At 43.0% G+C, this 20,519-nt stretch overlaps 2 protein-coding genes across 7 annotated transcripts in view; both read right to left on the minus strand.

Annotated features, from left to right (window-relative positions):
- The window catches only part of TTC7B (tetratricopeptide repeat domain 7B), a 134,976-nt gene extending 121,398 nt beyond the window's left edge, over positions 1–13,578 (minus strand). For all 3 annotated transcript variants that reach the window (XM_019642330.1, XM_019642329.1, XM_019642328.1), the window contains exons 1-2: positions 13,521–13,578; positions 9,563–9,700 (exon numbers count right to left, since the gene is read on the minus strand). In XM_019642330.1, coding sequence (XP_019497875.1) covers positions 9,563–9,700; positions 13,521–13,523 — 141 coding nt within the window. In that variant the 5' untranslated portion in view covers positions 13,524–13,578. The remainder of the gene's footprint in view (positions 1–9,562; positions 9,701–13,520) is intronic.
- Positions 13,579–16,573: 2,995 nt separating this feature from the next.
- LOC109382665 (tetratricopeptide repeat protein 7B-like) overlaps positions 16,574–20,519 on the minus strand; it is a 102,882-nt gene continuing 98,936 nt past the window's right edge. For 2 of the 4 annotated variants that reach the window (XM_019642331.1, XM_019642332.1), the window contains exons 7-8: positions 17,577–17,655; positions 16,578–16,730 (exon numbers count right to left, since the gene is read on the minus strand). In XM_019642331.1, coding sequence (XP_019497876.1) covers positions 16,695–16,730; positions 17,577–17,655 — 115 coding nt within the window. In that variant the 3' untranslated portion in view covers positions 16,578–16,694. Of the gene's footprint in view, positions 16,731–17,576; positions 17,656–20,519 lie in introns of all 4 variants that reach the window. The other 2 variants (XM_019642335.1, XM_019642334.1) reach the window with 2 other exon arrangements.

Consider the following 20,519-nt stretch of genomic DNA (forward strand, 5'->3'; position numbering starts at 1 on the left):
TATGCGATTTTGCTGTTATGCGATTTTACCACACTCGCAAAATCGCACACAGCCGACCATATAACAAACTCTGTATTTTGAGTGGAAATGTTAGGGGGTTGTCTTATACGCCGAGTCGTCTTATACGCCGGCAAATACGGTAATCAGATTTAGCCTCAAATTCAGCCTGGAGCTGAAGTCTAAAATTCATCACTGTTAAAACAGAACAATTACCATAGGGAACTGCCTTCGTTGCTCACCTTTGTGGACAGGTTGGCCATATTCTAAGAGTTCTCATAACACAGGTCCTTCCATTAATTAGGAAGGTTTTCTTTTCCATGTTATGTGTACTTAATGAGTCGGCTAATAAATGTAATTCTTGGCAGTTGTGCAACATTTTTTTTAACTTAACGTGGTATATGGATATTTCGTGTTTTTATTTTTAGCAATTAAATTTGGACCATTATCTTAGACCCACAGAATGACATAATCGGAGAGCATATTGAGACCTTCGAAATTATCTCGTCACATTCTTATTTTTCAGATGAGGAAACTAAAGCCCGGAGAGGAGACAGGACCTGCTCAGGATGACACAGTGGCAGGCCTGAAATTAGGACCCAGGTCTCACGATGCTCACTCAGCTCAGGGCCTTATTTCTAAAGAAACTAAAAATAAAAGTACAAGTTAAAGTGGAATTTGAGAGATCTTTTCTATAAGAATATGGGTCCAGGAAAAGCTTCTAAAAAGGCGTGCTTATGGAGGGGAGCTCTCAGTTACAAATTAAAGTCTCCCCAACCCAGGTTTTGAGAAAACACAATGTCCATCAAGTTTTGCTCAGGTTTTCTTCCTTGAAATTGAAAATAAAAGAGGAAACCCCACATTCGCGCCTCTTCCCAGTTCTTTTTGCTTTAAAGCAGCAATAATGCTCCAAGCAGAGGCGTCTCAAAGCTTTATTACTTTGGCAAAAGCTTAAATTAAAGGACACCATTGCCGCTGGCCATGGGTTGTTTCTCAAAGGTCACAGGCTTTATTACAGAATTGAATGCTGGATGCCAGCCTCCGGCACGCTCTCTGCTCAACTGTAGGAAACAACTCTGGCCAAGTCTGCAGAGCGAGTAGAGGGTCTCCAGGGTCCTACCCTAAAAGTACGTACTCTGTAGGCTGTTTTGCTGATGTAGCTGGCTGTTGTTCTTTGTTGTTCTTGCAAAATGAGTCTCTAAATTCAAGAAATGGACATTTCATTCCTCTACCTCGTCCCTCTTCCGCTGCCTCTCACTGTTTGGTCTCTGTCTGTTTTTCAGCCTATCTTTGCTGGCTTGGGGCACCAGGTTTTAACCCTTCAACCGCAGCTGCTGCTTCACCATGAAAGGACTGAGGGAGGGAAGGACTGGAGAGTATAGCAGCCCAGGGGTGTGTCATGTACAAAATAGGTGCTCAATGAATGCTTCAACGACGGAGTAAATGTGGTTTGAGTGTTAGGATCCATTCTTTCAAATATCCTTTAAGGGGGGCCATGGACAAACAAGAAAACACAGTGGGGAGTGCAGCGAAATGCAAAGAATCTGGAGATGATGGCTTATCAGAGAAACTGTGGCCGGAGGTACAGCTCCGATCTGTTGCCTGTTTTCACAGAGCCCGAAAGCTAACAGTCATTTGTAGATAAACACTTGCCATCAATTTGATGAGAGGAAATTGTAACTTTGAATCCAAATTAAATGAAATGTAACCCCTCAAATAATCCCATTCTTCTCATTAATGTATCTGTATTACAAAAAGTTGTACTCACTATTATGTTTTAATCAATTAAAATTTTGTGGAAATGTGTTTCTTCTCTTGTTATACTTATACAATATCGTTGATTTTGCCTCTTGGTTCTCAAAGCCTAAAATATTTAGTATCTGGCCCTTTAGAGAAAAGTTTGTCAACTCCCAGACTAAAGAAATGGGTCATTTTATGTCACTGAGGCATAAATGACTTGCCCTGTTGTTCCAAAGAGATATAGAATAGGTGAAAGTTTCAAGGAGACAAATTTCAGATCCGTCTTTTGGAATAAGCAAAGAGGATGGAATGGTATGTATTATATACTAAGGGCTGACCTGGCTATTTTATACCTCTCGCTGAGCTTCACAACAATCTCTGAGGTGGAAGTCCAGAGCAGTTAAGTATCTTTCCCAAAGTCACACAGCTAGGAAAGGAGAGAGTCAGGCTTTGAAATCAGATATGTCTGACTCCAAGGCCGAGCTTTTTCACTATGCAGTGAAAGACCCTACTAAGGGTCAAGGACCATCTGCCAGGGTTATTACAGAGGGGATTTTTACATTGGAAAGCAGATTATCAGCACCACCAATCGGGAGAGTCCCATGCACACTGCATACACCATTTCTCTATTCATCACAATAACCCCTGGAGGTTCTTATTATTACCTGTAGTTTCCACATAAGGGGACAGGTTTAGAGAGATAAAGGAATCTGCTCAAGTTGATATTTGGCATGTAGAACAGCAGAACTGAAATTCAAACTCAGATCTGATATCGAAACATGAGATACTATCCTAAGATGTAATACTATCCTAAGTGATCTACAGATTCAGTGCAACCTCTATTAAAACCACAACAGTCTTTTTTGCAGAACCGTAAAAGCCAGACCTCAATTTCATGTGGAATTGCAAGGGGCTCAGAATAGGCAAAATGATTCAGAAAAAGAGCAAAGTTGGAGGACTCACACTTCTCAATTTTAAAGCTTACAACAAAACTACAGTAATCAAAACAGTGTGGTACTGGATTAAGGATAAACACATAGAGTAATGAAATAGAACTGAGATTCCAGAAATAAACCCAAACACCTATGGCCAACTGATTTTTGACAAGGGTGCCAAGTCCCTTCCATGGGGAAAGAATAGTCTCTTAACAAATGTGTTTAGGACAGCTGGGTTTCCACATAAAAAGAATGAAGTTGGACTCCTGCCTGACACCATATGCAAAAACTAACTCAAAATGGATCAACAACCTAAATATATGACCTTGGATTTGGCAATAGATTCTTAGGTATGACACCAAAAGCATGAGCAGCAAAAGAAAAGACTGATATACTACACGTCTTAAGAATTAAAAACTTGTTCATCAAAGGACATTATCAAGAAAATGAAAAATCAAACTACAGAACAGGAAAAAATATTTGAAAATCATGTATCTGTTAAGAGTTTATTATTCACAATAAATAAAGAACTCCTATAACTCAACAACAAGATTTTTAACTCAATTTAAAAATGGGCAAAGGTCTTGAATACATATTTCTCCAAATAAGATACACAAACGGCCAATAAGCACACGAAAAGATGTTCAGCATCATTAATCATTAGGGAAATGCAAATCAAACCTACAATGAGAGACCACTTCACACTTAACCAGGATGGCTATTATAACAAAAACAGAAACAAAAAATAACAAGTGTCGGTGAGGCTATGGAGAAATTGGAACCCTTGTGCCTTGTTGCTGGGAATGTAAAATGGTGCAGCCACTGTGAAAAAGAGCTCGATTGCTCTTCAAAATGTTAAACATAGAATTATCACATGACTCAGCAATTTCACTGTTGGGTATATACCCCAAAGAACTGAAAACGGGAAATCAGAGATGTGTACGCAACATTATTCACAATAGCAAAAGGTAGAAACAATCCACAGGTCCATCAGTAGACGAACAAACAAAATGTGGCATATACATACATAATCAGCCAAAAAAAGGAATGAAGTCTGATACAGGATGAAAATGTACATTGGCTTTGAAGGATTGGCTTATTCAGCAGGCTTTTATCGAGTACCTACATTGAACCAAACACTCCGCCTTACTTCCCAGAAGTCTGCAGCTGCTTTAGTGTCAGGCCACGTGGATGCCTTCCAGGAACCTTGGCCCCTAGGTCACGGCTGAGTTTCTACAGTAGAAGCGGGGCTGCAAGAAGTACCGGGTCCTAATGTAAACTAACAAATGATAGGCCTGTTAAGCAGAGTTGGTTAGATGTTCAAGTGTCTTCCACGATGCTCCTGATTAATAAGTGTTTGGTTAGGGATGTGAAAATGTCCGTTTGGTACAACACTAGCCAGACAGCTCTACTCACAGAACTATGATGTTGTTGAGATTTCCCATAAACAAATGAATAGGAGGAGTTCAACAGGAAAGATAAAAATACCATTTCTGTCTTTAACGCTGCCATGTCTACATAGAGGGGACACATACTCCCTTCAAAAAGGACCCCATAACATTCTGTGAAGATGGAGCCATTAATAGTCAAATTCAAGAAACAAACCTCCTTAGCAGCTTGGGTTCAATCTAAAAACAGAGGAAGCAGTGCTTGTTGCTTTACTTTTAATAGCCCGGGTTGTCATGCCAACAAGGGCTGCTGTTTAAATTGAAGGGGGAAAAAAAGAAGTGTTCCTTCCCACACAAACCTTTCAGCAGAGCTCACAATTAGTCTTTAAAAAAAACCAAAAAACATGAAAACTCATAGCACTGGAGATACGGTAAACATTGTGCTTATATTTAAACCTGTCAGAATGAGGATGTGATAAACCTTCGGTTGATAGTGCCTTTGCCCAGTATCTGGCTTAACAGTGCCCTGAAAAAAAAGAAAGGCGTTCTGTGGGCACACACAAAGGGAGCCAACCTTGAGATGGGAGAGGAGCCTTCCATCTTGAATAAACGCAACTGAAGAAAGAGACAGAGAGGCAAGTTTTCGTGTGAAAGTGGCTCTGCTCCCCCGTAAACACAGTTCTTACAAGCCTGGGTCCGCCCAGTGCTGCACAAGCCACCCAAAGGGGTCAACGCCAGGAGGAGGGAAGACAGTGACATGGTGGGAACTGCAGCAGAGGCCCCACTGGCCCTTTCCCCTTTTGGGGCAGGAACGCCTAGGGCTCAGGTCAGCCGAGGAGATGAGGGGAAGAAAAACACACCGTGTCCTGATGTGGAAGTGTTGGTGCTGGCTGGGGACAAGAGAAAGAAGGACAGTATGAGGACAGGGTGAGGAGGAGGTAAGGCCTTTTGTCTCACAGTGGCCTGGTGGTTGCAACCTTCTGTTCATAAAAGGTTCCGGCCGGATACAGGAAGATCTGTGCAGCATCGCTGAGGCAGAGGACCCGCTCACAGACCAGCTAGGGGGTGATGCAGCCAGGTCACATCAGCAAGGGACACAAGCAGTACCAAGACACCAGGGGGTCTGTCCAACAACCTGTCCTACCTCCTCTGTGAGCACAAGCTTCCATTTCCAGGCCCTCAGGCCCAACGCACTCACACCTCCACGATTTTGATGAGGAAGGGTGTCCCTCTGCTCTTAGACTTTTTCATTCCTATCAGGCCTTGAAGAGCCAGTTCACACATCGGCTGTTGGTATTCTCTCGCTGGCACTCCAACCTGCACAGTCTGCTGCCATGGGCTTAGTCTGCTCACCTGCATCAAACATGCCTTGCACCACCCAGTCTTCTCTAATTACGGCTGACCTTTGGTAGCTGACCCCATGAACAACATGGGGGTTAGGGGTGCTGACCTCCGTGCAGTCGAAAATATACATATAACTTTTGATTATGTCAAAACTTGGCTGTCCCTTGGTACCAGTGGGACAGGGGTTCCAGGACCCCCTGTGGATGCCCAAACCTGCAGAAGCTCAAGCCCCCTAAATAAAATGGTGTAGATCAACACATACAGTCAGCCCTCTGCATCATGGACTCCCAATCGTGGATGGAAAAGACAACAGGTATTTATTGAAAAAATTATCTGCATATAAGCGGACCCACAGAGCTCAAACCCCTGTTGTTCAAGGGTCAACTGTAGTTATCTTTTCAGGGCTTTTTATTTTATCTCCCTAACTGGACTGGAAGTTTCTGGAAGCCAAAGACCTTTTTTTTTCTTTTTTGGGGGGTATATTTGGTTGCTTCTCCTGTCCTGGCAACTCCCATGCATATGGAGGCAGCAGCAGTGCAGAAGCACACAGCCACCATTTAGTGAGCTCCGTGTGCTGGGCTCTGTTCTGAGGATTCTACAGGATTAGTGAATAACCCTCGCAATGATCTGAGTATGATTATTACCCCTATTTTACCAAAGGAAAACTGGGGAATAAGAGGTTAATGAGTTCCAGGGTCACACAACTGGAACTCAAAGCCATGCTCTCTACTCTGGGGTGCGTGCCCAGGACACATGAGGTTGCTGACCTGGGTTGGGGGGTTGAGGAGACAGGGATGGGGTACCAGTGGAGGGGGGAGCAATGATTGGGAACAGCCACAATATCTCATTCCTTGAAACTCACATAAGTTTGCATGCATTTATTCACAAAGAGATACATAAAAAGATGGTCTCTAAAACGTCAATGGGTAGTCAACTATCTCAGGAGAGTGGGATTCCAAGTGACTTTTATTTCCTTTTCCATATTTGTCTGTATTGTTTGATTTTTCAAGGAGTCTGCTGGGCTGGTGCATATGGCAGAAAGATGAACAATGAAGTCAATTTCATTATGAGAGAAAAAGTAAAACAAAATAAAAAGAGGGAAAAAGAAGGGAAAAGGAGATGAGCCATGTTTCTGAACAGAAGGTAACATGCCTCTTTCTGTTTTAGAAAGATCACTCTGGTGGCGATACAGGAGATGAAGACAGGGAGATAGAATACACTACCATGATAAATGATCATAATGATAATCACTATCACTCGTAGGGCCCAAAGAAGTAATATAGGAAGATTAAAATCCAGTTCCCCCACCGTAGCACTATTCATCATAGCCAAATGCCCATCAACTGATACATGTATAAACAAATTGTGATATATCCTTACAATGGAATGTTATTCAACCATAAAAAGGAATGAATTACTGACATATGCTATAACGTGGATGACCTTGTTATGCTAAGTGAAAGAAGCCAGATACAAGAGGTCATATTATCTGCATGGTTCCATTTATATGAAATACCCAAACTTGGTAAATCCACAGTCAGAATAGTAGTTGACAGGAGTTGGGGGGATGGAGGAATGGGGAACACTTGCTTAATGGGGCGGGGCTTCCTTTCAGGATGATGAAAATATTTTTGAATTAGAGGTGATGGTTGTACAACAGTGTGAACGTACTAAATGCCACTGAAGTGTACAGTTTAAAATGGTTAAGTTTGTTACATGAATTTACCTCAATTAAAAAAAATTCCAGTTAGCCTTTCAACCTAAAGTCCTGAGAAAAAAGGAAGCTGAGCAGATGAAAGGTAAAGAAAAACAGAGAGAGAAAATCTCAACAAATGAGGGAAGCCAGACATCTAAATAAGATGTGACCTGAGACTATGGGAGAGAGAGTCCATGCTACGCCAAGGGTGGGCCCAGCCCCTATCCTCAGAAATCGAGCTACCGGATGATGGAACTGCTGCCTCGAGGTGCCATGCACTTTTACCTTTCACCTATGATACCTCCTGTTTTACTTAGAAGATCTGAGACAACATGGCCATCAAATGTTTGCTGGAAGAAGCTCCAACTGCAAAACTAAGTAGAAACAGCAAGAAAGGCTGAAGCCAAGTATTCGCATCTTTATTACTGGATGCAGACTCTGCAGAGAACCCTCCCCAGCCCCAGCCACACCAGCCCGCTGCTTGGCTGCCTCCCTCTAGGCTGGGAGCTGCTCACAGCAGGGACAGCACCTAGCTCATGGCTGTATCCCGGCCTTAATCACAATCCCTGGCACAGAATAGGGGGCTGCAAACATATGTGTTCAAGACATGGGTGTCCTTCATTTTATCAACCGATCTATAGTTTTAATAGATAAAACACAGATATGGTACAAAATTCAAAAGGCTCCAAGGGATATACGATGATAAATATCCCTTTTTCCTACCCTAGAGTAGGCTCTAGCACCTGCGAGGCCACCCCTGGCACTGTCACCGTTGTTTTAAATGCGACTAGTGTAGTGAAATTCTAAATTGCAAAGGCCTCCAACAACCAAGCAGACTACCCAGTGACTTGGGCGTCAGGTCATCACCACAAGATGGAAGCTAAATGTGACATCAAGATGAAAGTCATCTGGGTGAAAACAAGGTCCCAGCATTCCGTGCCAGGAGCAAGTACATGCCAGGGAGCTGCCGGCTTGCAGAGGAATGCTGCTAAGGTGACAGCCATCCCCCCAGAGTCATTCACGGCATGAGGAGAAGTCCGTGGGCAGGGGTCATCCAGCCTGTAACCAAGTCAGCCACCTCGAGCTCCTCACACCTGTTTCAGACATTGGCCAATTTCAAGCTGGAGAAAGGCTACACTGCGACACGATGGGATGAAAGCAGACAGGCAAACCAACTCAGCCTTGGACCCAGAGAGCGGTTTAGTGGTTTGTCTGGAGGAAAGAAGTTCATCGTGAAAGAACTCAACCATGGGCTGGATGGCACTGTCCCCACAGACGGGCTCCGTGGTGGACATGGGAGACAGGCACTAAGCTAGCTGGGGGAGAGGGTCTCAGGAAATCACAGCACCCAGGCCAGTGACGGATCTGGGCCGATCCCAAGCCTGGGCAGAGTCCCAGGGGGTGTGCCGTGTGTGACACGACATCTGGACACACTGCTTTATCTAGCCGGATTGAGGGGCTTTTTTTGAAGACTGAGTAACCATTGCCCTGTATAGTCACCAAACCAAAGACTAAAAAAAGATCCAAGCCACGCAGGCTCATCTGCTCCCCAGGCTCCTGCCTGATGTGAGGAGGCACCGGCAGGCTAGAGGGTGAGTCGGGCGCTTATCTGATTTCAGCCAATCTGTTACTGTATTTCATGCCCTGTCCACGTGCCCAGAGGCTGTTGCAATGTGTATAAATTTAGAAAAAGAAAGATAAATAACATGGAAACGTTCATTTTAACAAAATGAGTTGTTTTCTTTCTTTTTACTCCACTAAAGAAAAGATAAAATGATCTTGTTATGTATGTAGCCCCTACCATCGTGGAATTCGGTTTTCTGGGCAGCAACTCAATAATGTATAACCACAGCCCAAGGTTAACCAGCTTCCTCTGGAATGAAAACAGTCACGCTTCCATCCTAAATGTTTCTCAGGAGCTGAGGGAATGTTACATGACAGCATCTCGCACAAGATCTATAATCAACTAGAGTCTCTTCTGACCAAACAGAAGACCCTAAATGAAGACACTGCTTACCGTGTCCCTAGGGACCCTAGGCCAGCTCACCGGACAATCCCCTGGGGTTGCAGTTTTACCAGGAGTTACACAGTGACACTTTAAATAAAAGAAAACCTGTTTTATAAGGAAACTAACCGCACAGATGGGAGATTTTTGTTGATGGTGGAAATTACCCTGAAAGAGAAAACTGCTTGAGAAATGACTGCCTTACCTCACACACAAAATCACAGCCAGTAGGGTTTTTGGACCACTGGCAGGAAGTGACCGCCAAAGAATGGTACCATCTAATCATTTAGCCCCACTTCCATTTTACAGAGGAGGAAACTGAAGTTAAATGATGGGTCGGACGTCCCGTGGCTGCCAGTGACAGAGGGGGGCCAGGACCAGGCCCGGCAGCTTTCCCAGTGCCTTATCCTGCCAGCACCACCCCCCACCTGGAAGTCATCCAGACTCAGGGCTGTACCTCCGACAGCATCTCATACTGGCCTCTTCTTCCAAGAGCAATGGTCAGTAAATCATAGACCACAGACGCGCTCTGCAGACTGATGAGGCGGTCGCTCCTGTGCTCAGGTATCCTGCTCAGCACAGCATCCCGGTTGGCCTGGAAACAACCCGGAAGAGAGAAGCAGATGGTGAGCCAGCCCATGCGCACAGCTAGCACTTTGCGGAGAGAAGCCATCTAGGCGCCCCTGCCCCTAACAGCTTGTCCGGGCTCAGGAGGAAAGGGCGGAAATGAATAAGGAACTTGTCACTTCCGGTTGTTTGTTCACAATCCCCAGAGCACCAAGCAGGTGGGATATGGCATTCTCCAAACACGGAAGCCCTGGCCGTGGGATCCTAGAGGGCACGTGTACCTGCCAGCAGTTATTTGGAGGAAGGCTTAGGAGCCAGTGCCAAGCAGGTTAACTTCTCCTGCTCAGGTGCACAGACAGCCTCGCTGCAGACGCAGCTGTACTCTGGGGCAGCCAAACCCTCCGCCGAGAGGCCCTGCTGCGTCTCACTTGCAGATCCTGCTTCTGCTCGACATTAAAGAGTGGGAGAAAACTCCCGGCCCCATGCTTCCCATCACCAAATGGTGTCATCAAGTTCCATCAGTCCTACGGAGACACATCGTGCTTTTCCTCCATCACCAAAGTGACGTTCAAATCCCTAACAGACATCTTCACCGGAACAGGCTACAAAGACTAATTCAGTCTTGTTCAGGGAAGCACAGAACAGATGCATAAGAGAAAGCAAGGAGCAAACAGATTTTTGTTTTAAAGATATTACCACAGAGGACTCAAGAGAACACCTTGCCTATTTCACATCTTCACTGCTTAGTGCAGAAATACAGCAGGCACATTCAAGCTTATTAATCTCATCTATCTAGAAATCAGATGCTCTCTGCAGCAACTTGTTTTCATTACTTTTGAAATGTAATTTCTCTCCAGGTTCCTCCAGACATACCCCATGCATTAGAGCCTCTAGCCACTAGCTCATTTTCCTTTTCTCCCTATTAGGGAGTTCAGAATCCAATAAAGTTAGATTTTGCCTATCTTTTTTCCCCTGCTAATTAACAGAAGTTTCCATATCTATCTGTCTCTAAGAGCATAGAAAGGGACCCTCAGTTTTTTCTCTGAAAGTGGTTATATGAGTATCGGGGTAATTTGTCCAGGCACGCTGATGTTTATCTTCTGCCTGACATTTGGAAAGGCTAGACACACACCTTCTCTCTCACTAACGAGACAAAATGCTTTCTTTCTGTGTGTGAGTCCAAGGCATTTACTTTTAGCCACCCATCAGTACTTACTCACTTTCAGACTCCTTGCTCTTAAATGTCAAAGACAAATAAGAATATATAAGACAGGCCACTTCCTACAAAGTGAGTCATCTCTCATGGAAATAAGCCTAGTTTCAAAGATTTTATTCTAAGTTTTTCCTGTTAGGGGTGGCTTTTAAGCCAACAAAAGAAGCCCTGACAGAAATAGGGCTTGCTCTAAGTGATCTCATTTTATTTATTTGCTATAAATGCTCCATATTGAGACCAATGCCTAGAAGAGAACAAAACAAAATACTATGTAGGAAAAATCTTCAAATTATGCCGAATGCCTTCTTTTAAAGAACATTTAGAGAAAGTCTCTCAGTGTCTTTTGATTAAAAAAGTATAATATAGAACCTCAAAGAGATCCACAAATAATAAATATCCCAGCAAACTGTATCAGTGTTGGTTGTGCAAATATACTTCTGATACCTCTTTTTCTCCTGGGAAAAACTGATGTGAGGTCAAAGCACAGTAGAATTCCAAATGGGTTCTTGTAGGCAGAGGGACTATGGACAAATTTATGCTTCTAAGTTAAAGTCAGAACCAATGAAGAATACGATTTCCCCAAACACCAAAAAAAAAAAACCACCCCAAAAAACAAAGAACAAACAAAAAACCCCAAAACACAGCAATTCTCATTTTGGTTCTGAACTTGAGCACATTCTTTTTCTGTGCAAAAAGTTAAAATCAAGGACTCAAGGAATGTGAAAAAAGGCTTCCAATGATAATTTGTATTTCAACTGACATAAGTATGGAATGATTTACAGGGATAACATAATCATTTTGGCTGGAAACCTAGTCCTTCATATTTACTGATGACATCACTGGATTTCACCAGCACCTAAAGAGTTGTTTAGGAAATTAAACACCACAGAGCCAAATCTGACTGTCTCAAAGGGATCCCAACTTTGAGTATTATTAGTTCCTATCACTTCAGTGAAGCAGCAGGAGAGATGGAGGCATCATTCCTAAGACCCAAACATTTTAGAGATGTGACCATGTTTTCCAAATTCCAAACTGGAACACACGCTCTGACAACAGAACTCAACATCTTCAATCAGCTTTCAGAACTTTGATAAAATAACAAACCAGGTTTGCCCAAAGGAAACTAACTGCCAAGTAGTGAAGAGTCCAGCTGAGAATGCGGAAATGGTAGCTGGAAGGCCAACAAGAGCTGGTCCCCATCAAAGAACTGATGACAAAGCATGGTGAGGCTCGCTCATGCGAAAACCCATTAGTGAATGCCACCAAGTGCCAGCCTGTTCACATGCACGCCTTCCCTGATTGTGTCAAGGCAGAGACTGTAAATGACACCGTCCTAAGTTACCAGCTGACCGTCAAGGAAAGATGAGCCAACGGGGCGACCGGTTTCCTTCAGAGGAAGAAAGGCCAATGACGTCAAAGGGCTTCCAAATGAGAAGACTGGTAACTCAAGCTGTCTTGCTCCTGCAAACACCCCTGAGCCATTTCACAGAACAAGAAAACCCAGAGCTCCACAGTGAGGCAAGAAAGCTGCCCTCCTTGACTAAGTCCAGCACACGTATTTTCTTCACTCAGCACACGTATTTTCTTCTGCTCCATTTCTGTCTTTCTCGCCTGAGCGTATTTCGTACCTCCATTTAAACTGTGTGCTTGGGCAAGAAGGGAAACACCTTCTCTTGTGTTAGTTGTGATTCATGTTTCTCCTCCTGCCTGCCAGGTGGGGTGGGAGACGTGGGAACAGGCAGAATGGTCTACTAGAAAGATTAACTGATCACTTCACATTTTACCTCCTCTGGCCGTCATGTTTCCTCATCTGCAGAATAAGTGAATGGGTGTGAGGACCTCTAGGTCCTTTCAAGTTCCAGGAATTTGCCACTCTGCTCAGGTGCTCAGCACACACATTGACTTGCCAAGGTATTAGCTCCTACGAGACACATTACTCCTAGGAGTTTCAAACCAGGACCGCGCCTAATAACATGTAGATAAGCAATGAAATTCTAGACCTAAAATTTGATATCCTGGCCAAACACTAAGAAAACATGTCAAAGGTATCTAACAGTCTGACTAAAAACCCCTCACAACAGCAAAGCCAGGTAACAGGAGTGAGCTCTCACGGCCTAGGACTGTGCGATGCTTGGGGGACAGGTGGGGACTCAGTTGGGGAGGGGACCTGGGTAAGAGGATGAAGCAATTGCATCAGCTCTTGCTATAAAGACCAGAGGTTCATGGACACAACAAGAGATTTATCCCCAAACTCTCCCTCCTACCAAGGCAAACGGAGAAGGCTCGTAAAGGTTACCCTTTGGGGGCGTCTTTCTCCTTGTAAGGTTCTTTTGGAGGTCATTTTAGCTGCAGTTGACCTGTAGTACACCCTAGCGTTAGTGTTCAGTCAATACTTGGTGGATAAATGATTGAATTCAGATGTCTGCTAATTGCTACGGGAAGAGAAGCTCCACGTTCTAGGCCAACCAAGGAACACTCTACCCAGTCCGAGAATTAAGAAACATCCCTCCTTTGAAACATCTGTTTCTTCCCGCCCAGGTAGCCCCTCTATAGAGTCACTACATAGATGGAGTAGCCATATCAAAAAAGAAACTATAGGAACAGGGGGAAGAAAAATAAAACACATTCTACTTACCATAGATTCACTAATCAGCAATAACAACAGGGCTTCTTCAGTATTTTCTTGAGGACAAAAAATGCTGTATAAAGAAAATCAACGTTGATATATGGCAATTTCAAAATGACACAAAATACATGGACTATGAGCAGAACTGAATGGTAAAAGCTTCTGGATTTTTTTATATCGAACCCATAAAAAATACTGGACATATAATCTGGACACTTGAATGAATTTGCTTATCTCTATGTTATCTGTGTAATGTATACATTCTAACTATGCATTTTAACAGCAGGCAGCAGCGTGAAGCGAAGCTGTAAAAGCCAAGCTAAAAGCCCAAATAACATACATGTCTATTATAGAAGCAGAAATTTAGACCGCTACAAACTGACATTACCTAAATAATACTAGCTTTCTCCTGAACCCGTTATGGAGGTGTAAATTGCAGACATTTCAGTAAACAGTACTCTTCTTATCTCTTTCTTGCTAACTGGCATACATTATTCTTCAGATGAAATAAGAGATTGGAAGCAATTTTAGAATTTGAATAATTTCTAGAATACTATAATAATTCAGTGAGCTAGCTTACTCNAACAAGCAGGCGAAGCTTCCGGAAGTCTCATTTCAAACGTAACGAGAGTTGTACTGGGCTTAACAACATTTTTTTGACTACCTCAGCAACGGAGGTGTCCTTAAGACAAAAGCAGCGCGAATCGGGCGTTTTGGTCAGCCGGCCAGGCAGCGGGCAGACTGAAGTGCAGCTCTTGAAGAAAGAACAAAATCTGAATACAAGAGCTCAGGCAGGTCTACATTTTTAAAAATCATTAATAGGCAAATTGCTTAACATATATCTGCGTTCCAGTGAGATCCTCCTAGGAACCGGTTCACAGTTGGAAGGAAAATCCTGTTGGCCCAGGTGAAGCAGTCCAGTGTCCGGTGTCCGAGGGTAATGCCTTGGCTGCCTTAACAGAGGAATGATGGATAGAGAAATTCCCTCCCCTGCGAGGCACCAGATGGTTTCTCCCGTGCAGGACCGAGGCCCTCTAGTGGAAAACTGGAGGAAGTCTCCAGGACCGAAAGGATGTCACCCACATGATAAGGCAAAACCAGCAGCAAGTGAGGGCATATTCCCAGAGCCCCGATATTACCTTGGAAGCAGATACAAGTTTTTCTCAAACTGTTTCTATTTTATTTCTGGAGAGAGCTTAGGATTCAGAATCAAATTCTTCCTCAAACTGGGAAGAATCCTGCTTGTAAACAAAGACTCCATGGTAACCAAGCATGTCTCAGTAGGCCTGGGGCTGTGCTAGTCAAATGAGTGGGCCAACCACGAGGCTGTTGGCCCAACCACGAGGCTGGTGGCCCAACCACAGGTCAGTCTGACAGCAGGAAGGAGGACAGCTGGAGGTGAAAGATTGCACATTTTAAATATTAGAAAAGGAAAAAGTGTCCCAAATGCAAAAACCTACAATTCTCATTGATGCCTACACCATTCATACATTTTTTTAGTCACATAATTTTAACCAATCACTTTCACTGTTGACAGCAGAAAAAATTATTTAATCTAGATGGATAATTATGGTAGAAAAGGAACAAAAAAAAGGGAATTAGCTTGCAAGAATTACATTCTAAACACTATGAAATAACCCAGTTTGAGGGAAGTAAACAAAAGCCACACGATTGCTTTTATGTCTCTGAACTATTAGTTAATTCTTAAAATGCTGAGATCCATTAAATATCTAGAAGGAACTACTGCTTAAAAACTCCACTCAAAATGAAGAGAAGAGAGCCAAGGAATGTCCTTGGTTTCGAGGGTTTCCACAGACCCCTGACATTAGTCACTTATTCCATTTCAACACCCTTGATGGAGAGTGCAATGATGTCAGAATTCATTATGGTAAACTAGTCTCAAAATGAATGTTCCTGCCAACATTCGAGCAGNAAAAAAGAAAAAAAAATCAAAGAAATCTCTTCCTTTCTAACGTATCTATTCAGTATCCTACGTCACAGAATTTTTATAAATTCAAATACATTGATTTAAAAATCATAAACCTTATAATGGAATATATGCTCTAATTCTGAAAAATAACATTGACGTCAGCAGCAGCAGATTCCAACAATATATTCAATGCATTTGTTCCTTTTCATAAAAAAAGCCATTCATTCATTTCCTGAATGAATCAATATATATTTTCAAGAGTTAATAATATGAACAAATGCTCCACCTTTAAGCAATTTTGAAAGATTGTTTTTTATAAGTGTGCTTTTAAAATAATTATAAGAACATTTGCCAATATAATAGTTACATTTCACGTGCTTCCAAATCTTGGAAGAAGCTGTTCATATTGATCAGTTGAGAAGTTTTATGGAATGTTGAAAGTAGATTGATTTGAGAGAAAGGACATTTGGAAGCAGCTTTTATCCATATTTTGCAGGGGTTTTTTCTTAAAGAACTCTACAAATCAAAATGTTTTGTTTGAATGTCTCAAGGCACCTATATATCACATCGATATATAATAAATACTGAAGACCAAGTGGGTTCTTGATGGGGTGTGATGTGAAGTTGCTCATCTTCTCTCACCCCACCCCCCAATTCTAGGTAAACCTCTGGTCTAGCCATCTGGCCCCATTAGTTGTATATCTGCTCCTAAAACTCTGGAGATGCCAAAATGAAGATACTGCCTCATTTCCCATGACAGGAATCCATTAGCCTTGCCCAACTTAATACTCTCTCACAGCATTTAAAGGGTTCCTGATAATGAGAGGGCAACAACGTGGATGACAAAAGAAACTGCAGTCTGACATGGGGTTGCTACAACAATGATGACAGGTGCCATTTGCTTAGCTTCCAGCAAGCCCTAGGCCTATACCCAAATACTCACTCAGTGCCTATGGCTCTGAAAGGCAAGCTATGGGGGTACAATTAAGGAGCCTCGCCAGGCAGGAAAGTGAAAGGATTAAAAAGGAAGAAAGACAGCTCAAGGCAACTAGAAAGCCACACTCCTGATCAGCCAGTTTATTTAACGAACTTCTTTATTTCTCATGTAGGTTTTATAGTCGATATAAGTAGTCAAACAACGAGGGACTCCTCAGGGTCTAATCTGCTTTGCTCTGTCTGGTGGTATGAATCATAGGCGTTCAAACAACCGTTTCACCACGCTGGCCTTTGGGAGGGCTTCCATTCCAGCTGCCTTACAGGATGCATTTCTGATGTTTCAAGAGACAGCACTACCGATAAGCAATTGAAAAGATGCCCAACATCATTAGCATCAGGTACTGTAGATCAAAACCATAACGAGACAGCACCTCACACCCACTAGGATGGCTACAGCTAAAGCCACGGATAATAAATAACAATGTTGTCAAGGATGTGGAAAAATTGGAACCCTCATAACTTCTGGTGGGAATGTAAAATGGTGTGACCACTTTGGAAAAGAGTCCAGCAATTCTTCTAAATGTTAAAAATAGTTTATATCATAGTTACCAGCAATTCTACTCCTAGGCATATAACCAAGAAAGATGAACATATATATCCACATAAGCACTTGCATAAGAATGTTCATAGCAGCATAACAGCCAAAAAGTGGAAACAACCCAAATATCCATCAACTGATGAATGGATAAATAAAATGTGGTGTATCTGTACAATGAAATATTATGTGGTAATGAAAAGGAAAGAAGTATGAATACAAGCTACAACATGGATGAGCCATGAAAACATTATGCTAAAGTAAAGGAATTCAGTCACAAAAAGACCACATATTATATGATTCCATTTATATGAAATATCCAAAATAGGCAAATCCATAGAAACAGAAAGTAAATGAGTGATTCGCATGGGCTGGGGAAAAGGGACGGCTGATGGGTATGGAGTTTCTTTCTGGGGTGATGAAAATGTTCTGAAATTAAATATTAGTGATGGCTGAATAATTCTGTGAGTATACTAAAAATGAATGACTGTAAATGGGTGAATTATATGGTACATAAACTGTATCTCAATAAATATTATATATAAGAGACAGAAAACACCTGAAGTGCCCTTTGGGCTTCAATCAAGTCATTAATCACACTTACCATTCGCAGGTTTTGAGTTGTTCTCGTTTCAACTGCTCTGAGGAGCTCTCTAAATCTCCCAACTCCTCTTGTCAAGTTCCTGTGAGCATACAGAATTTGACAGGGTTTCCATCTGCTGTGTATTAATGTTAAATATTTTATACACATATTTCAATGCATTTTGTCTACATAAAAGCTGTTGGCTAGATCTTAAGCAAACAATTATTCTGAACATGTCTGCCCATCTTTTGTTCAACTCTGAAAATTTTGACCTGGGATTGATGTTTTTTTGTGCTTCCACAACCAAATTTTCTCAAGAAAATAAAAGTCGGAAAACCAATTCTGAGGCCAGATAAACAAACAAAAGCAAAGTACCTTGCAAGAGGCTATTTCCAACCTAATAATGGCTCGGTAGTTTTCCTGCTCTGTTGCGCGGTACTGAAATCTATCTTTTCACTTAAAAGGTGGGTGGTAAGAGGGGTATAGGAATATCAGCAAGGCGCCGCATGCAATGTGGGTACAGGCTTCTTAGAACTTGCAATTTTATGGGCAAGACAAAGATAAAAGGAAAGAAAAATGAGGGGTTCCACCAAACGACCACCCTGCATCTTTGAGAACATAAATCACTGTCCAGTAAACCATCAAACTGCCCCTCCCCGTCCCACTTTCTTTTTTGACAAAAGCAGCAGAGGGTCAAAGGCCCCTTCTGCAAGGCATTGGATGCATACGGAACCTGGAGCCGCCGGACTGTGATCAGAACACATCTCATCTCGTGGCCCCACACACCTTACAGAGACACGTTTGGTGACACATTCTATTAAGGGACAAATAATTCTTTAGTAACATCCTGGTCGATACATCCAGGCCCCACTAGTCCTCTCTGAAGTCTGTGCCTGGCCTGTTCCGCCGGGAGCACTTCCCAGCAGGTCCTTTCACAAGTGAGCGCTGCTACCACCTATGACATAACTCAGTGATATTTATAACCTGCTCATTAGAACACATCTCGTCTTTCCAAAAAGCCGCAGAGCGGGTCAGCCGGTGCAAACTTGTCAGCCAGCCCTGCAGGCTGTGGCAGAAGCTCTAGGTATTTGGCTCTCTTCTTGGATGACATTTGAAATTGCACAAAGGTATTAAATCAAACTGAATGTGGGTTCTGTAGGTTACAAGCACTCACAAGGACTATTAATTCGCGTCTTATACCTACATGTCATCCCAGGACTCTCATTCACAAGAACAGCCCCAGAACTTGAAGACAGTGGTTTATTGGCGTAGATACATAAATATTCCCATAGTCCTCTTTACCCACACATATCAGATGATAGCAGATCAGAAGCGTTATGGTGGCATCAAAAGAGAAGCTTGTGCTCAGGACTCCAAGCAGCGCTAACGGCAATCTAACAGGGACGTGAATAAAAATTAAGGAATGGGCCCTGGGACATGCAATCTACTTTGCTTTCCTCTTCATTTATTTTTATGGGATCTGTGTGCGCAGGCAACAAAGTACATTTGCTTTGGACTGAAGTGCGGTTCTCTTAAGTAACATGGGAGGGAAGGAAACAGCTATGGCTGAAAAAGGGATNGCCTGCTTAAATGTGAAGTTGTGGTATTTTTACCAGAGCTGCTAACAATTAGCACATTAACTGATTTTAATTCCACTTCCTCTACCCTTCCTTTCAACGCAGGCAAGATGGGAACTCAGGAGCACTCCAAACTGTCAGGGCTAGCAGGAAGAAAGGGTAGTTTTCAGAGACATGCCTGAAAAACTACACACTGGAATGCCCCTTTCTCAGTAATTATGAATTTTTTAGACCCATTTCTAGCCATTCCTTTCCTCTTCCCTGTTCAGGGAACTGTGGTGCTCAGGGTGAACAGCCCAAATTGTTGAGGCCTTCCCTTTTGTGACATTCTCTTCTTGGGGCCCAAGACCTCAGAGGAGATTCTGGGGTACTCAGATCTCAGCCTTGTGGAGCTGGAAAACTGGGGCCCTAGACCCACAGGAAGTTGACTGAAGAGCAAGGTGGGAGATACAAAAGGGACAGGGAGAAAATAGGGAGCAACGGGCAGTGAGGACAAGCTCCCATGAGCTGGACTGGGGGCGCTGGCAGAGGCGGTAGCAGTGCCAGGGCTGCTGGGCTAAGAATGGGGGGGAGGGCGGCAGGAGGAAGGCAGGGGTGGTGGTGGCTGCGTTCTAATCCTGGGCACGTTATTAACTCACTGGCTGACCTTTAGGCAAGTTGCTTCTTTTCTTACTTTGGATGCATTTCCTAACTCATTATCTGATTCTACAGAAGACACAGGGAACATGGGCGAGAATCCTTACTTATAAATAGTAACCATGATCTTGCCAAGGCTCTTAGATAATAATAGCCCTTTCTTAAAATTTTCCCTGGATAGGTGAAAAATGTCACTGTATGGGGTAGAGACAATAGCACAAAAGAAATTAATCCTGCTTTATCCAACTGCATTTCATTTATCACCTCTAGTTATTACACAACTAATGACAAGTTGGATATCTAAAGGTCAACGGCACCATCCAGGAGTCAAAGCAGACCCTAATGTAGGTGCAAGGAGGGCCTTGAGAACCTCCAACCCACAAGAAAGCTGATTTGTAAATAATGACAACATCAACTGCAAGGCCCAGTAATGGTGTCTTTATCATTTAACTTGCCTGGCTGTAATACTGAAAGGGAATTCCTGGAGAAATACAACCTCTGAACCCTAGCCAGCCAGATAAGAGCTAAAGAATCAAAGCCAACAATGGCTGCATTCCTAACCCCACCCCCACCTCAGGTCACACTGTCTGTTAAATACACCAAGGCAGAAAACACTGTCAGTCCCAGGTCTATGTGGAAGGACGAGGCTGCCAAGAGAGGACAAAAACTCAAATTAAGCATTAAGAGAGCCTCTTGATTATAAGGGATCAGCTGATCCAATCTGAGGATTACTTCAAGCCTCTACGTAATT

The sequence above is a fragment of the Hipposideros armiger genome, unplaced genomic scaffold, assembly GCF_001890085.2.
Source record: "Hipposideros armiger isolate ML-2016 unplaced genomic scaffold, ASM189008v1 scaffold_67, whole genome shotgun sequence".
NCBI classification, from domain to species: domain Eukaryota; kingdom Metazoa; phylum Chordata; class Mammalia; order Chiroptera; family Hipposideridae; genus Hipposideros; species Hipposideros armiger.